Source organism: Athene noctua, chromosome 1 (genome assembly GCF_965140245.1).
Source record: "Athene noctua chromosome 1, bAthNoc1.hap1.1, whole genome shotgun sequence".
Taxonomy (NCBI): Eukaryota; Metazoa; Chordata; class Aves; order Strigiformes; family Strigidae; genus Athene; species Athene noctua.
The window spans coordinates 47,250,231-47,274,030 of NC_134037.1; the positions used below are offsets into that span (position 1 = coordinate 47,250,231).

General features: G+C 41.1%; 1 protein-coding gene across 3 annotated transcripts; it reads right to left on the reverse strand.

The window, feature by feature from the left end:
* CCNC (cyclin C) lies at positions 1 to 18,295 on the reverse strand. 3 transcript variants are annotated; one of them, XM_074896087.1, is made up of 12 exons: positions 18,173 to 18,295; positions 17,289 to 17,395; positions 13,596 to 13,680; positions 13,283 to 13,352; positions 11,733 to 11,784; positions 8,916 to 8,971; positions 7,670 to 7,705; positions 5,900 to 5,991; positions 5,106 to 5,173; positions 4,753 to 4,832; positions 2,708 to 2,826; positions 2 to 2,064 (listed from the first exon to the last, which is right to left on the reverse strand). In XM_074896087.1, the coding sequence occupies exons 1-12, from the start codon at positions 18,202 to 18,204 to the stop codon at positions 2,010 to 2,012; spliced, it is 852 nt and encodes a 283-aa protein (XP_074752188.1). In that variant the 5' UTR covers positions 18,205 to 18,295; the 3' UTR covers positions 2 to 2,009. The 3 variants fall into 3 exon arrangements, with proteins under 3 accessions (XP_074752191.1, XP_074752188.1, XP_074752190.1); XM_074896089.1 differs by lacking the exon at positions 2 to 2,064 and having other exon boundaries at positions 2,715 to 2,826; positions 4,705 to 4,832; XM_074896090.1 differs by lacking the exons at positions 13,596 to 13,680; positions 18,173 to 18,295 and having other exon boundaries at positions 1 to 2,064.
* Positions 18,296 to 23,800: the final 5,505 nt, after the last annotated feature.

Genomic DNA, 23,800 nt, shown 5'->3' on the forward strand with positions numbered 1-23,800 from the left:
AACTACCCTCACCTCCACAGTAGAGAAATGACTTAAGATACTTCTATTTACCACCAAGAAATGCCTGATATTTTAGCTGTGAGGTTTAGGTCACATAGGTAATTTAGGTGTGAAGTAAAGTCTGCAAGGACTCCTGAGCAGCAAGAAAACTTTTAATCACTCCAGCCAGAACTCTTCATTAAGTGTGCGAAATCCCTAATTTCAAAACATTAGCTTTTTTAGCACATTATATGGTGTGAGAAGACTGATGTTTTACCTAAAGAACAGTTCCTGTTTAAGAACTCCACACAGTGTTCAAGTTGCATTGATTTATTTCTATTCCCCAAGTCCACATTACAAATAGCACGTTTTAGACTTCAAAAAACAAGGGCAAATGGCCAAATTCCACTCCTTCGATCAAGTGTCTATAAAAGGTAGGGATCAAATGGCAACAAAAGTAGTAAAGACCAAAATGTATATATTTTCAATCTATCTATCTATCTCACCAAAGTGGTTTGGGCTTGTTGATGTAATGTTTTACAAAAATAACCTGAACAGAAATAAATGCTAGTAGCCTAATGGGCTACATAGAAACACACTTCAGTTATATTTCACTGAATAACCAGCCAATTACAAAGACAGGTATTTGCAAAAACAGGGGGTTTGTAAGGGGCCAGTTTTTTGAACAAAGACGCATCATAGAGCAAGGGTTTTCAAGAATTTCCCTCCAATATTTCAAACCAGTGAAATGTGTTGCTTCAGGAAAAAAAAAAATGAACAATGTTACTGCACTTCATTTTATCATTCAATTTTTATACTTGGGCAAGTTGGCATTATCATTCAAAATGAAGGTGTACAGAACTCACTTAGAAACAAAGTTATCTAAAAATCAAGAAATTCAATTTAGGCCACTTCCTGACTTCAATGGGATATCTGCCTGAGTAAGGAACACAGGATATGGCCTTCTGTTTGAAGGAATCTCATTTTCTCCAGCACATAGTTAACCAAGGAATCCCATTTCAGTTATTCTAAAGAGTTGCTCCTAATATCACAATTAAAATTAGCCAGTATGAAGCTCACCAAAAGCTTGATCCTCTTAAATAAACTCTCTAATGAACCACACAAATTCACACTAACAGTGAAGGCAGACTAACAGTGTATATCTTTTGTACAAACAAAAAATCCACCATAAAAAACAGCAATCATATCCAGATTTGTACTTGACTGTGAAATATTCCAATTGTACTACACAGTACATTTACTTGAAAAAAAAAAAAAAAATTATAGTATGTTGGGTTTTTAAAATTCCTAACACTTGAAATGTTTAAGAAAACTGCAGAATCACTATACATATTGCACTTCTCTGGCAAGCTGGGCTACTATGCTTCATGGCAAAAACATCCAAGTACATCTACTGAGTAAAACAGCATTTTTCTAATCCAAAAAAGGAACTGAATTTCTTTCCTGCAGCTTTCATTCAAACTGTAACAATATTCTTTGCAGGCTCTTCTAGGCTTTATTTCTGATGGATTGCTGTTACTTGTTACAGAATCCATATTTATGTTAAAAAAATTAACAGAACTCAAGGTAATGAATAGATTTAACATACAGTGCACTATCTTCCTTCAGTCACAAACAAAATTAAGACAAGTCATTAATACAGTTACACTCAGGCTTCAGGTTACTGTTGCTTTTAAAATAGTTCACTTCAATGGCAAGTTACAATTTTCTCAAAGCAAACAAAACCAATAATGAACTTTTGTTTTGAGTGGATAGTGTTAATCTTTTGCAGCTTGGTTTAACGTTTGATTCCTTACACTGAAAAATCTTAGTACATTTGCTCCAGCGTCAGAGAAAATGATGCGGTTTTAGAGGAAAAGCTTTCAAAATGCTTGACACAAACAAGCTATTTATTCTTCAAGTTCTTTGTCAAAGATGTTATGAAAACCTTCTGTCCATTTCATGAACACAGGAAAGATCCCAGGATGTCTTGAGTCAAAGTGGTCCATAGAGAAATTCTTTGGAATGTCTTAAGATTGGCTATAACTAGAGTTCTGGCTACCATTTGGACCCTGTTCTCCTTCACTGTTTGGAAGAAAAAAACAAAACAAAACAAAAACGTGTCTTCAAAAAAGAAGCATCATGTTACATTTTTTTAAATTAAAAAATATGGTATTCTGAAAGTAGTAAAAACCTTTTGAAAGAAAATACCTCGACACATACACAAATAGTTTAATAAAAAATGCAAAGGTTGTTATTCTTAGCATGCATAAATAACTTCAGTGTGTTTGTTTTAATAATGATTTCAGTATATCCCCATGCAGCTGCCTGCTGAATCTACTTCTGAAGTCAACATTCTAAAGTTCACATTACAGAAGTGTGTGCTCAGGAATTTCCATGTGCAGATTCCCAACAGTGATACTGAATCACAGTAATTAAGTACGACATCAAGCAGGCCCAGTTCCAATGACTCCGGTCCAGCCACGGAGCCTCACAGTGCGGTTCCTTACATTTGCTGAGCTGTACTGATCACATTCTAATCACATTAACGCTCTCCATAAAACAATGAACGTTTTGCTTCTCAGTAGCTCCTGAACAGTAAGACTGTTTGTAATAGAGAGATCTGCACTGGAAAAACATAGGCTATATCTCAAATTAAACATTTACTCATTCTTAAGATAGTAGTTCAGTTTTTCCATATGAAAGGCATATTAAGGAAGTACAGTACCTGTTTGGAGGTGGTTTTGGTTTAGGCATTTTACTAAGAATAGTAGCCATCTCTTTCCTCTCATCAAAGTTCTTCCACTGCTCATACAGTTTCAGAATAACCCTGATTATTTCTAAAATCTGATTAAAAAGAAAAGAGATCCTAAGGTCAGACACAACAGTGATTTTATCTTTGTCATAGTTGGTTTAAGTGTGTAATTAATTAAACATGCCCTGAAAGGAATTTAAGCAGCACAATCTTCATATTATAAACTGAGCTGTCTCACATTTAATCTGGTCTGGCAACCAACCATTTCTATAATTAGCTTTTTTATTTAATTGTGAATGGAAGCCTCAACAGAATACTTTCCCTCCAATTCAACTGTATATACCATTTCTCCTCCCCTGCAAGCTAAATAGCTTTTTATTTATTTATTTGCAACTACTGCCACAGCTTATAACTATGCTACTGGGAAAATATGGACACCTGACAGCATGACTACAGCTAGATGTAGTAACTGATGATTATCAATGTCCTATACACATCAGAGGCACAGCATAGGAAAAAAAAGCCCCAAACCACCAATATTGGTCTGAATTCTTTCATGTCAAGATATAAAGAGCCAAGGAATGTCTAAATACTTCTTATTATATTCTTATATACATGTAATAAGAATTGTTAAAATTTCATATTCCACTTCTGGAAGCGTAAGCATTCTCTACCAGTTTGGACATGTTCTATCTACTGCACCTCAACTACCCTAATTTCCTATTAAATTTCTAGTTCAATATTCTATATGAAAGGTGCATAATGTTTGGTTTATGATTTGTTTCATCATTCTCTAAATTAATAAAGTAGCCCTCTTTTTTCTTTTTAACATGTGGACTTTGGTTAAGTGCTACAACAATATATATCCTTGAAACAAATGTCACAGTTGGGTAAGAGGTCCATGGTGCTGATATTAAAAAAATCAAGCTTAGATTGTACCACTGTTATGAGAACCAAGACATGTAAACATTCAAACACGTTCAGTATCAAGCTTATGGTAACCTTATCTGTCAAATATACGTTGGTACTCCTCTGCTGCCAATTTATTATCACCCTGATTTTACATGCATAATTCAGAGCTCTTGATGCAGCATAGCATCCACACTGTGCTTAAAAAAGATGAATCCTGGAATACAAATACAGGGCCAGGGTATCATCAGTGGCATAAAAGACAATACCAATGGCACAGAGGGCAATGTTACATCTCATCCATAATATGCTATTTAATTCCAGACACTCAGTTTTGAAAAAGATAGTCTGAAAAATATGTGCAGAGTGAAACAGTGTGATTGGGAATATGATTATTAGTTTGGCTCACTTGCTGGAGGTTAAAGGAGTCAATCTTAACTAAAGGTTAAAGAAACTAAACAGTAAAAGGAACTAGGGAAGATGAAAAACTTTATTGGTATGAGAACAACTGCACCTTGGAACCTGATAAATTTATGAAGGGGATTATTTGACATAGAATTTGCAATAGCAGGGAACTCAAGTGAATGATCTTGGAGTCCCCCTGTTTAACACTGACTGAAGTCACAGTCCTGATTATCCTGAAAGTGTCAAGAATGTTTTACACTCTGCTTACTATGTACATTCATAGGGAGAAAATGAGAACAGTGTGTAGGCATGATGCTGAAAGGCAAATCAGAAAATCACACACACTGGAATTTAAGTCAAACACGTGCTGGCAATCTTAAATGACGAACAACACAGGTAAGTCTTTTCCTGGCAAAAAAATTTCAAAGGATATTTGTTTTATACTTCCATCTGAAAAATGGCAACACCAGAAACACTTTGCCATTATGCAATGGTTCTGTCTTGACGTTCAGAGCAGGGTGATAACCGGAATGACCTGACATTGTCTCCCTGCCCGAGAAATCTACCTAATTGCGACAGCACCTAACATGATCACAGAATGAAGATCAAATCAGTACCACAGACATATAAGACAGTAGTTTTATAACCATAACTACCGTTTCCGGTCAGTCCGTAACAGGTGTCGGGAATTAAAAACAGAGTACCTTTTCCATATCAACAGATAGCTCAGCAAACCATTGCCTTGCATCCTTCTGCTGGACAACACAGGCCACGTGTAGGCAAGCTGCAAAGATCAGGTGACACGGGTACTGAACAAAGATCCACTCGATACAGTCAGAAACATTCTATTTTTTATAAACACTATACAGTTGAACAGAGAAAGCTTGGGATTAATTATCTGATTTTTCTTCAAGACTTTTTAAGTTGCAAGACTACACTGTCAGTACTGTATGAAACACAAACTGAAGCACCTTATGAGGGCACTCTAAAGAATGCCTGTTGATGGGACAGTGCACAGAATACATCCAGTTAAAGAGACATTGCTTGTGTTACTTACCTAGAGCTATCATGAAAGGAGGGTACAGCAGACAAAGATCAGTTCTATATGTGTCATTCACTATCCTCCTGTGCAAAAAAGAATTTGTAAGCATCATTTTGTTCACCTTTAGACTATATGAATTCAAAAACTGCCATCAGTTTATAAATATTTTGTCAGTTTTACAGATGGTAGAAGCAGTGAGACTGCAGGGCGAAACAGCAAAGGAGGAGATCTCTTTCCTTGTAAAAATCTCTTTAACACCTTTCATTTTTTCGTTTGTAGTCACAGCAGAAGTTTATTTGGAAGCACTATTACAGTGCCATAAATGTCTTTCTGCAGAGGGTGTTGATGTACACAATATAATAATTATCCCTGTTTCACAAGTAAGTAAGGGCAAGCATACAAGTAGCATTTTTACTGTCTTTCTGTACTTGAGAAACAGTTCAAGAACAGAAGTTCTGCTTACACAGCTAAAAACCTCTATATACTGCTTCTACCTCCTATGACAAGATACAGCAGAAAGCCAACGTTGACAGAAAAACATAACCGCTACTGACAGTCACCATTCAGTAGTGAAAAAACTGCTATTAGAGCTAGTCTAAAAATAAAAATTAGATCATTGCTAAATAAAATCATTACAGGATTAAAGACAGAATTATCTGAGTTAGAATATATACCTGCACAGGTTAACTAGGGCACCCTTTGTATTCAAATATGGCTAAGCCTGCTTTTGATTAAGCACCTTTGAAGCATAACCGTTAAATGCTTTCTTGTTGAAAGGAGGCACTATTGCTAATCATTGTCTTCATTACCATGCGAGAGGTAGCAGCATGTCTTCTTGGCCCATATCTTGCACATATTGGAGCAAAGGTCTGTAAGGATGATATACTATCAAACAGCAGTCCTAGGAAAAGTGTCAACGGGATAAAAGTTAGATTACAATGCAGAATGTGTTGTCAGTTCATATTAAAAACATTTGGTTTACAAGTCAATGACTGACTATTTTTTTGAAGTAGCATTCTGACACCTAACCCTACTCTAACGAGGGCAGTGCTCTCTCTAGAATACCATTACATAGCATGGTTGCCAGTCTGCCAATGTCCTTCCCTTAAGAGACATAGAAAGCCACATCTGCAGCACACTGAAACCTCATTTGCTTACAAACCCGTAATTCCCACTTGGAAATACAGAACGCTGCCAGAAAACAGTCTGTCACTAAATACCATACATGGAAACATGCCAAAATAATTGACACTGGTTTGGAAAGAAACAAAGAAAAAGAAAAAAATCCACTGCTCTCAAATCCCCTTTTATCAGGCCCAGGTTGGTGTAAACAAGAAGGAATAACCTCGCTGAAAGCAGCCAACTGTAAGGATACTACATAGAAAAGCTGCATTAAGTTACATGCTCTGAACACTGAAGTGAGCCACGGTTATTATGCGTACTATATACTGCATAGCGTACTAGAAAAGTAAGTTAATCCCTAAAATGGAACTTCTTGTAAATGCAATTATTTGTGATAAAACTCCTGTATACAAACCCCAGGAATTACTGCCATGGATAGCAGAGGTATCAATGACTAAATCTAAACAGGTTATCTAGAAAGGAGTTATAACAACTGTAGGCACAAACAAAAACTTTGATCTCCTCTGTGTCCTGTTCCCAAAACATCCTTTCTCAGTTGCTGCCTAACTCACTAGGCTCCTCCTTGGTTTCTCTCTCTTCTCCGTGCTTGAGCAGAACTACCCGAGTACAGCGAGCCCAGTGTCTAACCCATCCAAGTCCAAACAATATGCAGAAATTAGGCACCACTTTCCCAAAGCCCCCTAAGAAGCCTGGGCTGCATCCTTTCAGCTGCCCTAGAGAACACAGCAATGGGATAGCAGCTTTTACAAAAAGCAGGAACAGCTCCTTTCTTTCAATGTGCCTGGAAGAAAACATCACGTTGTGCTCCCTTCATCCACCAGCCTAACAGTTACAGCACCATCTTAGAAAATGGGAGGCCCTGATTTCAGCTTCTTTGTCACAGGATTCAAACTCACATCTCACTTCCTAGAAGATACTCTCATTATCAGGTTATAGACTAGCATGAGTGGGATACTACCCACACCTTCTGCTGAAGCTAGAATGTATACATAGCTCCAGATTCTTCCAGGAAAGAAGAAGAGGGCATAGAAAGAAGACAACTCTTTATGCTCTTGACTGGCCATTCAGCTGGGGAAATTGGAATACTGACGTCCTAGTCTCTGCATCAGGACTTATATACAGTTACCTTTCTTTTAAAAACAGAAGCAGTTCTGGAAACAGAACTTAGGTTTTACCCATCCCAAAAGTGCTATAACCACTAGGATGCAGAGCCATACACACTCCTCCTGTCCCCACCACTCCCACAATCTGCCCTTTCTGTTGAGAAGTCCAGCTTCCACACAAGGAGGTGAGAATGCCCTCACTCAGCCTAGATGACAGCACATTAATTATGACATTCTGCTGAAAATGTTAATGTTAGACCTGCATGGACATCATTCAAAAATTGGAGTGGAGGGAAAAAAAAAAAAAGCAAACCACCAAAAAACCCCACCTACCATTAATTCTAAGAGATAGAATTCACATTCTAGTATCTGCAAAGAAGTAAAATCACAGTTAAACAGCAGCATGTTTCAGACAGCAGAAAGAATTAACTGGCATCCATGAATGCACAGGAATTTTCAACCCATACTTGCAACAGTCTTAAAAGCATTTAATCTGAAACTACAAAACCAAGCAAAAATTAAACATTATTAAACGCAAACAACGCATTTAAACATCTTGGATCAAGTTTACTATGTAAAACTACTTCATTGGCAGTACTTGTCTGATTTGTTTCAACACCTGGCAGCAGCAAACTGTTTCCACGGTATTTATACATTGGAATAAATAAGTCCTTTTGTAGAATTAGAGCCTCTTCATCAGGCCACTAACATGCCAAATGGCCTTTTAAAGCATTTTCAGATTTAATTTCATGTGAAATATTCTGTCCAATTGTAGCAATTAAGTCAGTTCTCATGTTCCATAGAGACAGTGATGTATTAGTGATATCAAGGAAAAGACCAGACTCTTTGGCTATAGGAAAGCAGTACCCCAAAATAAGTTTCCATTTGCTTTTATCTGTAAAATAGCAGTGCCATTTTATGCAAGGTCTTAGATATTTTATATTCTGATGTATCATTTGGCTTTCTAGATTGGGTGAAAAGCAAACCAACAAAAAAGTAGTATTTGTCACAGTCAATCTAAAAATAATGTTTAACTTTCAAAATAGTACAGCACAGGTCAAAACTGGTTTCAATAAAAACTACAAAGTATCTCAGCATTGTGACTGAGAATGCCTTGAAAAACCACTGGTAAATCCATATTTTAAATAATAAATTAAAATTATTTTTCAAAAGCCATTACATTTTACAGGCAAAAATAAAACTGCTTTCTGTAAGCCAACTGCTCCTGTGTACAAGCTTTGAAGCATCCCAGGTGCAAGGGCTATTTACCTTCCCTGGAGCAACATATTTGTAAACAAGAACATTCAAAAAAAGCTAATCCTTTTTCTCATACTACATAAAAATTACTATTTCAGTCCCCACTCACATCACTTCTCTTTATAGCATTCCTGTCAACAATTTAAAGAAAGGAGGTTATTCAAGATTTATTACTTTTGAAAGTTAACTTTCCCAATAATCTATCCAAAACTAGTTATGAGCAACCTGACATATGAGTATAAAAATATTTCTCAGAATTTAAAAGACAGAATTTCTTGCAAAAAATTATTTGCTCAAGTTGTATTTCAAACAGCATACTTACATGATTCATCCTATAAGGAAACTCCTTCGGAAAGGCATACGAAAACCTAGTTTTCACTACAGTAAAGAGAAATCAGTATGTTAAAAATTCTGTAATTAATACTTTTACTTCTTTTACTTTCTATTAATTAATCTGTATATAGGCCTTCAAATCCATTTGGCAGCACAACTGCTTGCAGTCCAGAAGGTTTGTATTTGAAAGAGAAAAGTTATGAGATTTAAGATCCTGAAAGGGAAAGAGAAATACAGCTGAAATCCAGATTTGCAGAGATACTCAGCCAGATACTTGTCTGCTGCTTTGGACACTATTAAATCTTCCGGTTAACCACCAACCAGCTTTTGGCACCTGACTTTCCACAAGTTATCAGTCACAGAGCTATCTACCTACTGATGTCGCTCCAAATCTGATGATCTCTTCAAGATCTCAGTTCCAACACTAAATCCAAATGGAATTTTTACATGGGATTTTTTACACAGGCTTGATCCTTCGTCATGCAAGATTTTAAAGCACGTAATGGAGTCTTAGAAAAACAAGACCAAAGGCAGGGTGAGGGAGCTCAGCCAACAGATACTGTATTTCCATGATGTAAAGATTTTGGACATGTGAAAAACAGGCTCAAATTCAAAGCAAGAAGTTAATTCACCACATTGCATTATCAAACATTTCAAGGCTGTTTCTCTCCAAGAGAGAGACACCTGAACATCTGCTTAGGCATATGACAGGATTCAAGACACTTGTCTCCACGAGAATGTTCAAATATAACCTGTTTTCTAGCTTATGATGATCCCCGATTTAGATACTTAATTATCCTAATGCAAGAACAGGGACAAATAGCGCACTGTTAAAAATTCTGTTAAGTTCCAAAACCAGAGTGATCTTGTATTAGAATGCTGAGCAAAGAAAAACTTAAGGATGTGGATTTGAGATTTCTGCAAGTGAAACATTTAAAAATCTATTTTAAGTCGCTGGTCTCCAAGGAAAACAGGTAACATTTAACATCCTAGAAGTGAACAATATTCCTTATATTAATCACAGACGGTATAGTATGAAATGATACTACTTCCAGAAACTCAGTATGCCATTCACTTTGATGAAAAGATAGGGTCAGTCTTGTGGACTAAAGAATTCAACACTTAGACCTACAGTGGACTTTGCTAGAAAATTTGCTGTAGGACAGTAAGACTAGGCTACTGGTTGGAAATTTTAATTACTTCAAGAAAGAAAAGAATGAATAAAGCAGGTTTCTCAAGAAGCATGCAAACTGAAGAGATCCATAGTAAAAAAAATAAATCATTTTGAGGAGGAAGATAGGGGAACAAAACTTTTTTCCCACAAAGCAAGCTGCAGACACAACCATATGCAACCGTCCTTTCAGTGAGCTGTGGAAATGGAGAGAAAAGCTTTTGAAGTTGCCAGAAACCAGGCTGAGATTATCTTCCTTACAAAGGAAGCATGTGTTAATAACTTCATGTTTCTACCTAACAAAAAGCAAACAAACCTTTTCAGCCAACATTACAGCAGTCATGCCTTTTGTTATCTTTCTTTCACTTGTCTGAATTCATCTTTTTTCTCCTTTGATATGACGGCCTCCAAAAAACCTGCTGTGTGCTACTGAAGCAACTCTGGTAAAAGAAGACCAGGTGGAATAAAAGACATTAACATTAACAAAAAGCCTGTTGCTTTTTGTTCCCACTTCCATGGAATACAGAGCGCTTATCAGGGCAGGCAGGGGTTCTAGGTCTGAAGGGAGAACTGTGGAGGAAATCATCTGCAGGATTCTGAGACTTGAGATTTTCAGAAATGGCACAGCTCAGGACTAGAAGTCTAAGTAAAATCAGCTACTGCGTATTTACCAAAATCCATCTAACTTACTGATGCATCAAAACTGTCACATAGACCTGTGCTTTGCGATGCTACTGCTGTAAAAAGAGCAACTCTTATTGCTAAATCCAGTACTGGTCTTGGTCATGCTGATGCTCAAGATGTATTTCAGTTCTTGGTGGTGGAACTGTCACACACAGCCAGCCCTGTGGACTGATATACTGACTGCATGTGGAGGGTACAGATGCAGCCAGTCACCTGTTCCCTCAACAGCCAAGAGGGATTTTGAAAGCAATGACCTACATTTTGAAGAGCATAGCCAGCAACTGCCTATTGAGAGCAGCTGGACCTTCTGGGTCCAGCATTCAGTTAAGGAAGCCATCACTTGGAGGATGAGATGCAAGTTACAGGAACTGGGAAATACAAGGCAAGTGGGACAGATAGAGAATTAAGTAACTACAGTGTGATTTTATTGCATTTATTTGTGACTAGGTTATAAAATGTATTTTCAGAAATAAATATTGTGTAAAGACTAATTTTATGATGGGGGAAAAAAATAGAAGATATACAGCCTACCAAAAGTTCTGAAAACAGGCACTTCTGTGGAGCCATACCTTTTATAAAACAGACACATAAAGCCCTACGTTTCCAATTCCATCTTTGAGGAGTTCAGAAGTTAATTTACTACTCGATACTGCTTATAAACCTTGATAGTTTAATTTTATTAACTTGTTTTTATTTATACTTGGCATAAATTCCAACCAGAATCAACAAAAAATAATACAGAAAGGACCCTTCTGTTTCTGTATTTAGAAATGGAAATTATTTATTCTAAATGGCTTTAACTGGCTCCTGGCAGTCAACATGCAAACCCCTCCATGAATTGATAAAAAGCTACCTTTTAAAACCAAGCAAATAACAAAACCCACAAAGAAAATGTTTGATCTCCCTATAGAGATAGCAAACTACAGTATAATGAAAATCACCGATACTTACATACAGAAGTAGCAGCAGAAATCAACCTTGTATTTGAAACAACACCAAATTCCTGAAGAAAAAGAATGGTAAATGAGGTGAACTACCTGAAATACCATATACTCATAGTGTTATCAAACTAAAATAACAGCTTCTTACTAAACTGGGCTTCTTTATGCAGTATTTCTTTCTTATCCCCCACCCCTTTTTTCTTTTTTTTTTTTAGGTAAACAGGGTAAACTCTTAGGTGAAGAGTTTTTTCATTAATTACTTTGTTGTTTGAGTTGTGAGGAACAAGTAAACATTTATGAAAGGTACTAAAGCCACAAAAGCTCAGTTGGCTAACACTCTACATATAAAATAGACAAGAGGGCTTCAAGAAGGTATGTTGGTTTTTCTTAACCCACTTGGAGAGAAAACTGCCTTTAGAAACCTGTCATTCACTACCTTTTTTGTTTCCATGAAGCCTTAGCTCCTCTGCTGAGACAGTCAGCATGCTGAACTTTTTCTGTATACAGCGTTCTTTCAGAGAAGTGCACAGTTGATTCATTACTGCTATAGCTGCCCTCTAAAGTTGCAGAAGCTTTACTGTTAAGGAAGGCTGCACAGACTTCTAGTATTTGTTCTAAAATGCAAGGTACAGCTGTTTATATATACACTCTATGTCTGTACTTTCTTAAAGGCTTAATTAACAGGCTGATAAAAAAATACTCTTTCCAATACTCTGCATCTTTCTCCTTTCTTTCATCTCTTCCAAACACTGAAAGGTATCACACTATTTGTACAGACAACAGTATTACATGTAGACACTGGATTAATAGGACTGTTTCTACCATCCGCTAGGTATTTGAGTTCCTCCTGTAAAATTCATTAGTGCTGACATATCACAAATTGGCCAATTTGTTTGTTTTTTTTTTTTCCATTACACAGACACTTCTCAAACAGCCAAAAAACTTCTTGCATTACAGAGGACTAAGAGCAGTGCCCAGCTGATGCTAACTCTTGGCCACATTCAAAGTAGACTACTAATGGAGGCATGGAGCCTTCTCACCACTATCCCTAATGAGTCAATTCCTTATGATAATTTCTCAAAGACAGAGTATGAGCTACAACATACTTTTAATTCAAGTAATGAAAGTGTGGTAAACTCTGAGAATCCCTCACTATATGAAAGGGAAAAGGATAATTAGGAAAAAATTTCAAATTATGCTTTAAAGTTTGAGTAAACATGAATAAGGAAAAACACACCAGAAAGGAGACGCTGCACAATTTAAGATATAGTGTATGTAAATATGTAAACACTGTTTCACAGTGAGACAGCCATTTAAAATACTCTTTCCAATTTTCAGAGGCCCTTCAGGGTTAGTAACATTGAGAAAGATCAAATACTAAATAACATGTTTGAAGGCGTTCTCCATCTCCTTTTCTTAAGTGCTACAGAAATCTATACAAAAAAGAGAAGGTTTCAACCCCCAAAGCATGAAGAATGACAAAAAATTTAAAAGTCCTAAACGTTTTCTCTCTCTCATACATCACATAATTTTACATTAAAAAATTGTAATACTTCATACCTCTACTTTGGATGCCAAAAACACACACGTAGGAGCCATTAATACTGGATCTATACTTTTTAGGGAATATCTGAAATGTTATAACAAAATTATAATATGTTGTTTCATACACGTAGAACGATTAATCTATTAAGAGCACCACACTTCCTTTTGAAAAAGCAAAGCTTAAGTTAACTTTATTAGCATAAAAGCTTTACACCATCCAGAAAACAAAAGTGGCACTGTTTTTAATACAGAACTGCATTTTAAAAGGGCTACCAAAATGTGCCTAGCAAATGTTTTATTCTTGTACCATCATAGTAAACAGTCCTACCTGGCATAGAATCTCTTGAAGTAGACTGTAGCAGTGGCAATAACTTGTTGTCTTAATTTAAGATGTTCACCTAAAGCCTGGATAACTTAAAAAAAATGAACAAAAGCTTGAGTTGAGTTTTTACAACAATTTGACACCAAATAGCAAAGGATCTCAAAACATGACTAGTGCTGGGGATTCTAAGGAGCAGCAGCACTGTCTTCTCTCTCAGTTCAGATACGTTGTTCTGGTGAGACAACATGTTGCTGTAAACCTACAGACCTGCACGTGAAGAAGCACTGCATCCTGAAGCTTGTGGACACCTTCAAAAAGGGAAAGGAAACTTGACTTCACTGTGTACAATGTGAGTATGACCTTTAAGAAGATGACAACACAAATCTCAGAAGGGTAAACCTTGGGTATTCCGTTTTAGAGCAGAACAAATTCAAACACTTAAAATATAAGTCTATGGCTTTTCAGTGCCATGCAAAATGTTTTTTTTTTTTTCAAACAGCTAAAGCTGCCAACACAAACATGGTCATTAAATTTGGCAGAGGCAGCAGGTGTTAAAAAAAATGACATATTTAGTCTAGGGAGAAGGGGTGGGAGACCAGAGGATGCAGTCAGCTGCTCCATCACTGTGGTCCTCTGCCAGTTGGCCAAGAAACAACCCTGGTGTCATCTGTGCAGGTAGCTCTTGTTTGGCCTCCCAGGCAAAGGAAAGGTGCCAAGCAAATTAGATGCATCGAGCTGGGATTAAGAGCAGGGGTTGGATATAGAGAATGGCACAGTGAAACATAAGGTTGTTACTTGTTATTTTTCCCATACTTCTTCACAGCCATTATTCTGAGCAAGGCTTGGCTGTGTTAAGACTCCTTCTTCTTTTTTTCCTCCCTCACCAGAAATGTCCAAAACCGTAATTTAAAATAAACTTAGGTATATATTTAAAATATGTACAGTAAGGTCAAGACAGCGACTGCTGATGGAAAAAGCAAACAATTCCGTTATCAGTCATCACTAAATTCTTAGTCTCTACTTAAGCACAGAAGTGCATATCTTTTTTTCCCCCCCATGGTCTTAACCTGTATCCCTTGGGAGTAGCCAGGGTACACCCTACTCTCACTTTTAATGAGCATCACAGGATTATAAAACACAAATATCAAGGACACTGTTGGCAAGAAAAGGGCAGAACATAGGAGAAAAGGAGAAAACTATACTGCACAGCACTGATGCTTGGCAACATTTTTTTTCCGCCACAGGAAAGGGTAACTAATTTGTTACCTATTATGTTTACCCAAAGCAACATGAAGTCCCTGTCCATGTCATACCACTCTTTTCCTAAAGAGAAGAATGCCAAACTGAGACTAGCTTGACAGTGACAGTAGGACAAGCAATACTGCCACAAAGAAGGTTAAGCCCAGTCTGTACAAATATTAAAATATTTATCAGCATATCTTGGGAGGTTTGACAAGATTTTTCCCTCTGATTTGATCATGGGGCTACAAAGCTGTCCTACTACTAGGACATCAAAAAAATTCAAATATTAAGCTAAACAGAATTCTCCAAATATGTTTCTCACTCCCATGGGATTTTCAGGAACAGTTAGGCCATCTGCTGTCAGAGAAAATTCAAGTGTGGTTTAGAGAAAAAAATGGACAAGAGCCTAGAGAGACTTAATGAAATGGAAGCTTGTATATGCTGGGAAAACATCCAGTACTTGTAATTAATTTTTTAAATATTTTAAAATAAGCTATTGGATTATTTATTCCCTTTTGTTTACAAAATAAGTGGTTTCAGTAGTTTTTTTTAAATTAAAATTGTTTTAAACCTGAATATCTTGAGTAGCCTGTAACATAAACATTACAGCTTCTGCCCTAAACCAGAAAGGGAAATCAATTCATGCACTTTTCAACCAAAAACTCTATTAAGACTTGGTGATCCAAAGAGAAAAATCAACATCCATTTCCTTTTTCAAACTGTTGTAAAAGATGCCATTTTTCTTTCTCTACAGTATTAACATTCTGCATAGTTGCACATAGCCATACAATTAGTTGATCTACTGCAGTTGTTTTCCAACAGACACATGCTGAATGTGACAAGCCACAGCCAAGACTCATATCCCCACCCCGGTAATGCAGGAGATGGGAGAGAAGAGGGGGACGCTCTAAAACCCAAAGCAGGGTCCCTATTCAGAGGCAGGTGATGATACAACACATATCATGGGCTTGGAGCTCTGCCTGAGCAGTGCCTGACTGTCCTCCCCATGAAGGTGTCTCTCTTTGCCACAGAAGGGGTGAAAGCCCAGCGCCACTCCCTCCTCCAGGCTAGGCTGTGTTTGTAGCCCATGAGGGAGGGAGATGCTGGCAGAGCTGTTCTCCAGCTGCCGCGGGTCACACACTGTACCTTCAGAGGAGGCAGGGAGTGCCAAGGAAAAGGACCCTGAAAACCACAAACTGAAACCACCTTGCCTACTTGGTAAATCTTTTGTTAACTCAAGAAAAATACTTAAGTGAAACATTTAAAACATTTAAAAAATTCAAATTAATACGAGCAAAAACGAGCACAGAAATCCAGTTTTAGGTGTATCAGTACTCCATTTTTTCCTGTTTGAATTATGAAGCTATGACACTTTGTTTTAATCTCAAGGAATTTGAGATCTGATCAAATAGGTAAATCATTGCTAGCTTGATTTCCTGGTGCCGTCTAAGCGATAACACAGATGTATCCACAGCAATCAGATCTGCAGCATATGCAATTATTATAAAAATAGCTAGGCTAAGAGAGAAGCTGGGATAAGTAGCTTTCACAGGTATCACTCCAGCACTGACATAAGATCTTCCAGTGGCTTTGGGAAAGTCACTTAACGTCTCTGTCTCAAGTCTGGCCAGATAGCTGAAAAAATAAACATTCTGTGCTTTAAAGGACTGCTGTGAAAAATATTTAAAGAGCTGTCTGCAAACAAAGTACTACTTAGCAACATCCTTTGCTTAGGGAGTTTTTTTAAATGCTGAACAACTGCACAGAAAAGAGTTTAAATGCTTGCGTAACCTCATGTGCTCCAGTGCAGCCATTCATATGGTTAAATGCTTTGCAGAATCAAGTAAGTCTCAGATAACTTCATAGACAAGCCCCATACCCTTTGGGAGAACAGGTTGTCTGCCAGCAGCTCTCAGAAACTTGTGGACATTTTGAGAGCCACCGGGTGCTGGGGAACCAGTCACAAGGCAAGACACAGGCTGTTGTGCAGGTTTCAAAGAACGTTAACTGAACACAAATAACAAATTTCCAAGCTTTGCAGTTTAACTGGACTGCACAGATCAGCTAAAATACTTACCACAGCCTAAAAGCCCATCAGACGCCCAGTCTGAATACTAATGCTTGACACTGAGCCTTTAATATGCTAGCTCAACAGTTTCTGCTTGCTTTTCCTCCTTTTGTTTTTGATAAGAACCTCTTGAAAATAAGAAAACATACCGTTTCATCCCATCACAGGTATATATGGAGCTAATTTGCCTGTAAGTTCTCCTAAAATTGTTAATATAACTAACAAACAACAATGTTACTGATACTCCAGTTCTTTGTTAAAACAGGCTGTGAAAGTATATGTAGTATCACAATGAAAACATTACATTTTCTAAGCAATTCATACTTGCATTTAGACACGGCAGATACTGTACATATTTTATGGCAGAAATAAAAATAAAACAGTTTTACCATTAGTAAAAAATATCTGTAGCTTCCAATATTCTTCTTCAGTCAGAAATTTCAAGTCTTTCTGGCGTTCCTTCAACAGATCTTGTTTATCCAAAATCCATTGTAAACTAAAGGAAGGGAAAATTACTTCAGCATCTCTTTGTCAACATCATGCCGAGTGACTCCTGTACAGACTACAGGTTGCAGGTCAGGGCTAGAGGACTAACGACCTTTAATCAAACCACACACAATCTTACCAAGCAAATGTTCACTAGTCTTCAAAGTTAGACCTCTGAAAAAAAGCCTAACTATTATAGCAGGGACTAAGATCGGCCTTTTCCTATAGCAAACTGAACTGGCTGTGCAGCTCGCACCCACTGTCAGTGCCTGGCAAGTTTTGCGTTATATTTAGCACATCACGGGCACACATTTAAACCTCGACGCACGAGGTATTTGAAGGCAGCTCAGCACTGGCTGCCCTACCGCTGGGGATAAATATATCGCACCCCAGGGATCGCAACTGCCCGCACTCGGCCCCTTGAGACCACGGCAGCGCGGGCTCTGTCACCGGGACGGGGCTCCCGGCCCGGAGAGCCCCAACACTTTGAAAGTCACGGCGAGGCGAGGCCGGCTGGCGTGGCGGTGGCGGCGGGAGCCAGGGCGGCTCCGGCTGCTCTCGCACTCCAGCCCGGTTCCCGCCAGGGCTCCGCGGCGAGCAGGCCCCGCCGCCGCCGGGAGACGCGGCCCAGCGCCCCGGCACTCCCGTCGCCCCCGCCGGGCCTCCCGACAGAGCCGTGCCCCGCGCCCCCGGCCCGGCCCGGCCCCGCCGCCCCGGCAATGAATGGACAAAGCACGGCAGCGGCCCGCAGCCCCTTCGCCCCCCGCCCCGCGGCCGCGGCACCCACTAGTGCGAGCTCTGCCAGAAGTTCCCGGCCATGGGGAGGAGAGGAGAGGAGAGGGGAGGAGGCGCCCGGGCCCGCGACGTCCCGGCCCCGCCGCGCCAGCGCCGCCGCCCCCGCGCCGGCAGCAGGAAGGAGGCGGCCGCCGCCCCCGCCCCGCGCCCGCCGCCGCCGCCGCCGCCGCCGGCCGGCAACACGCGGCACTGGGAACCGTTCCGCTGCGCCCGGGTTCCGCCCGTCCCCGGGTGCCCCCCGCAGGGCCCACAGGGCCTCGGCAGGCCCGGCAGCCCCCGGCAGGCCCCGCAGGGCTCCGGCAGGCCAGGCTGGCGGCAGCCATCAGCCGCCCGAGGGCCTGGCGCTGCTGCCGGAGCGCAGCCCGCCACGGTGGGGCTGAGGGGCCGCGGCCCCGCGTACGCACAGCAAGCGCTGGCTGCCGCGAGTGGCAGGAGCCCTGTGAGATCCCGCCGGCTTTTCCAGGCTTCCCTGCGTGGTGCTCTCTGCTTAGAGACACAGAGAGGTTTGGGCTTGGACCTTCAAAGACCCCCTTCAACGTTCAGCCTGGACCTTCAACCCCCCCTGCCATGAGCAGGGACACTTTCTACTGGACCAGGTTGCTCAAAGCCCCGTCCAACCTGGCCTTGAACACTGCCAGTGATGTGGCATCTACGGATTCTCTGGGCAACCTGTCCCAGTGCCTCACCACCCTCGCTGTAAAAAATTTCTACCTTAAGTCCAATCTAAACCTGCCCTCTTTCAGTGTAGAACCACTACTGTCCAAATTTAGTAGCAGTCTGCTCCCAATAAGGTCTCAACTGTAAGACCACTTGTCTTGCACTGTCTTCACCTCACCTAAATTCCCAAGGTTTCAGGGCTCAGCGTGCTCCATGCTGGACTTTTCCTCGTTGCAGAGAGACTCTGGAGGCAATATTCTTTTAAGTTTAACTGGAAGATCCTAGGCCTAAGTCCTCTGAAACTTTCCTGTGGTGGCACATGAAACTCACAGCTCTCAACTTCTGAGTGGGATCTGAGATGTATTATAACCCACGTACTGCTGGGAAGGGTGGATCAAGGCCGGAGCTGTGGTGCCTGTAGCTGCACAGTCACAGGGATGCAGCGCTCCCATCAGGGTGAGCAGGGAGGGAGGGAGGGATGGTGCCTTGGTTTCTTCAAGCAACACTGTTGCTAGGGGAAGTACTCCTGAGTTTTGCAGCAAGATCAGTAAAAAAGGATGTATTTTAAAAGTCTGAGTGAGTCTAGCTGAATACTAGCCATCACCTCCCAAACAAGGTAAGCCTGCCTGGCATTTGGCAGGGCTAGGTGTGCATGGCCACCAACAAGGGACCCTGAGCAAGGCTGCTGGGACTGATGCAGTTAGAGGCCAAGTATCCACACTCCTATCACATGCTGCTAAAACCCCACTCCACGTTTGGGGAAGGGGGTCGTTAATGCCATTTGGCAGTATGTAGCAGTACCTGATGGCCCCAGGGGGCTGAGATGAGGTCCTCAGCTGTGGACAGCATGGGGGGAGCCCCAGGGAGTGGGCAGGGACAGCCAGGGCTGTGGGTACCCTCAGAGCCCTGACACGTGGTGCTGGTGTGTGGTGTGCTAGCATGGATGCAGTAAAAGGGTCCTCTTTGTTTTGTGAGATTTAATATGCCATCCAAACATGTTTGTGCTAAAACTGCTATCTAAACCATTACATTTTGCACTTTGCTTCCTCAGCTTTTCAGAACAGTTTCCTAATCTGCTAATTAATAATGTTAAAACAGAGGAAACTCTTGGGGTCTTGGAGGCATGCTCTACCCATGTTCACTGGTGCCAGAAGTTACATTCACCTCTTTCTCTCCCCTGTCCTCCACGTGAACTGTATATAAAATTAGTGGATTCAGTAAGTTGGTCCGGGGTTCACTGCCCATTTCCACACTTTCTACTGCAAAATCTGAACTGGTTACTTCTAATCTGGACTCTACTGTGGCAGTACCTAGACCAGGGGGTTATTTTCTTCCCTACCCAGTGTAGAGACATACATGTGTGGTCTTATACCCAGATGAATGTGCATACTCATCCCTCCTGCAAGCCCAGTTGTCAATGCTGAATGTGGGCAGGAAGGGGAAGGCTGCATGCACACAAGACAGACAGACAGCAGCTGGCAGCAGCTATAGGAAAGCTGCAGCCCTCACAGCCTCCCCATTCCACCATGAACCCAGGATGGGATTGAAACACATCCCTGCACCCACAAAAGTCAGCAGAGTTTCTGTCAGCAATCATGGTGGCAGCAAGAAGCGCTCCCACAGGGCAGATCCTCAGCAAGGTGAAGTAACTCCTGGTTTATCCTACTGGGAAGGTTGTGCTTGTTACTAATGGTTGGCAAGACCTGCAAGTACATGAGGACTATTTTCTGCATGGTCTGACAAAACCTATTTGTTCTGAAACTGAAGTATGCCTTGTCTGCCTGCATGCAGTGTACTGTGCAAAGAACAGCCTGCTTGTTCCCTAGGGGTTCTCCTCACAGTGGGCAAACTCTATCTATATCCACCACTTCAAACATCTCCCTCAGCTTCATCAGCCTAAACTAAGAGGCTGGCTGCAGAGCCAGAAGTAAATATCCTGCAAGGCAGCCAGCACCACTGTCACCAATAAACAAAGAAACGTCTCCATTCAGCAGAAATTAACATAAGAACTTTATACATATTCAATGATCAAATAATTGAGAATATAATTAATGTAGTTCTGGGTATCCTTTGGGATATTCAGATATGAATATATTTGACTTTGTGTTAGGCGAAGATGAGTCTAGAGGTATGCAGGTGTGCATACATATGCATATACATATATGTGTTTGTGTAGATGAACCTGAATGCTATCTTGATTTTGTCATGACAGAGATGATCTGTGAATGTCCCTCCCTGTTCCTGCAGCATACAAGTGGTGCTTTGTTTGGACTTTGCCTTGAAACTGGCAGGGACTGGGGACTGAAAGCAATAAACCAAGAATTTCTGGGTGGCAGGAGGAGTGAGAAGCACCCAATGGTTGTCCTTAGATTGACCAAGTACCCTTGAAAGGCATTGGAGATCCAGTCCCACAGGACTCTGCAGTGATCCATTGCTGATGGTGTAGCTAAGATGCTGAACATGCATGAGGAACTATGAAATGGAGAGGAAAGATGCACGGGGTAAGATGGAGGCAGTGGTGTTTCTAAATGGCTTTGCTGGTGGAGTGAGAAACCTTTCCTGACATGTCAGAGAAGGTCTAGGTTTCAGACTGTGTGTGTATAAGTAGGAATGTGAGGGGCAAGGTAGGGAAGAAAGAATTTGCATACCTTGGCTGTGGTTTCCTTTACTTCTCCCTTTTCAATGCAAGGAGACATGATGGAGACCACAGGTTGAATTCTGTGGGATTTCTGTGGAGGCCCTCTGACCTGATACCTTTCTCCAAAAAGCCATCCAGACCTTGCAGAACTTGATGAGCATGTGAAAACTCAAAGGAGAAAGTCCTTATTCCACTATTTCGATGTCACAGCTACAAAGAGAGGAACGAGATTGCCAGCATATGCCTCTGGATCACAGCCACCCACAACTGCATCACACCCAGCCTAGCACAGCACCCAGGAGCCAGCAGAGAGAGAAGCTGCTGTACAACAGAAGCCTGTCATTGCCTCACTGAACATACTAGAGCAATCAAAAATCAGCAGACCTCATGCTGCTGCTTATCACATTAAGCAGGCATCTCTGTTTCACCATTCTTCCCTACCTGTCCTCTTGTCTTTTTCTTGTTCTGCTTTGGTACCTGAATTTTGTTACCTCATGCTGGCAATTTGGTCTTCTGCATGCTGCAGTGTGGCAGGGAATAATTAGTAGGGTTTGGGCAGGAGATTTACCATAGCCATGATAAATACCGTTGTTCTGCTGCACACTGGGCATGGGGCACAGCTCTGCTTGCCTTGCACCTGGCACTGCAGGGGCTGTCTAATGCTGCTGGAATGGAAGCACTTGGCACTGCAGGGGCTTGCCAGCCCCGCTCCCAGACTGTCCTTTTCCTGGCAGGACAGGCCTCATATTGCATGACCCCATTTCACAGCACAGCCGCAGACCACACCACTACCAGAGCTATGGAAGAACAAGCCCTCCCTGCCCCACAGACCCAGGGACAGAGACAGAGACCCTCTGGGACACATATTGCTCTGCTCAGCCACCCTCCTAGGGTCCTACAAAGGGATGTCCTGCCATGCTGGAGATCCTCCCTGCAGCGTGGCACCTGGGGGCTCACAGTGCTTTGGGGGTCCTTCCCAGCATCCCTTGAGCATAGGGACAAAGGCTTCTCCTGGTGGGGGCGTGCTGGGGATGCCCATTGCCAGGCCAGGAGTCCTGCGGCTGGTGTGGAGCCATGGGGCCCCCATACACAGCGCAGGGCGGATTGATGGCCACGTGTGCTTTCCCATGTTTCTTGGAGGATGTGGACACGCTGCGGCTCCATCTCCCTGGAGGCCCAGCTGGGAGGTGCTTCCCTGGGTAGGGGCATGGCAGGGGACAGACGGGGCAGAGCTTTTTCCTCTTGACATTGCTTTGCAGCCTTTCTTTTCTAGGAGCTGTGCAGAGATCGCTTTATTTACCATGCCCTCTCTGTGTGTTTCTGTCAAAACAGGCAAACGTATATTTCATGAAACAGATGTGCAGTGCTGCTGTGTGTGCCGATGTCTCCTGCTCAGCCTTGGACCTGTCTGCTGCTCTGAGGGACATCCAGATATAGGAAGAAAAAATTGCAGCCAAGAACCTGCAGGTAAAATTATACTTTGTCGTATTTGTGAGATGAAATTATCTGTCAGCTCTCGCTGATCTCTTCCCCCTCTGCCCCCCTAATAAAACCCGTCACAAACACATTGAATATACTTAGTAGTCCATTGCTAGATATAAATATACACAGGAGAGTTGGATAGAATCTCTTTTTTTTTCTCACAAAATTCTTCCAATCCACGTATTATAAATAGCATTTTAGATCATGTAAGGATGATGCACATTCAGTTTTTTATTCATGGCTCCTCCTCCACAATTCCAAATCCAATATTTCCTTTAGCCCTTTCCCTTAGATGTGCACAAAAAATAATCTCTACTAATACTCTCAGGATTTTTACATGTTTACATATTCAACTATTAACTGAAGACAATACAATCTTCTCACAGATCTGACAATAAGCATTCCTGTTTGCCCTCTTCTGTTTAATATCCCCTCAGGAAATGAATGAGTGGTACAAAACCAGATTTCCTGACTTTAATCAAGCTTCCACAAAACATGCCGAGAATGTGAGACATTTCAGGGAAGGAACGGGGAAAAGAAGTGTAAGTGGAATTGAAAACCCCTTCCAGCTCATGTTATGTCACATCTAATGGAAGCCTTTGTTATGATTTCACTAAGTTAGGTAATGTGACAGTTGTCTGATATTTTTTCCAATAATGGAGGTCTTTTAGGCTGTATTTTGCAACGAGGAAGGTGGATTGGAGCAGTGGTGACTCTGGATGTGACCCCATGTCAAACCAGTAGGAAGTATCCACAAATAATGTTTATACGTATGAAATAAAACTTCAGCTGCTCAGTAAGGCACATATCTGAACATAAGGATCCTGTTGTTCTTGATTGACA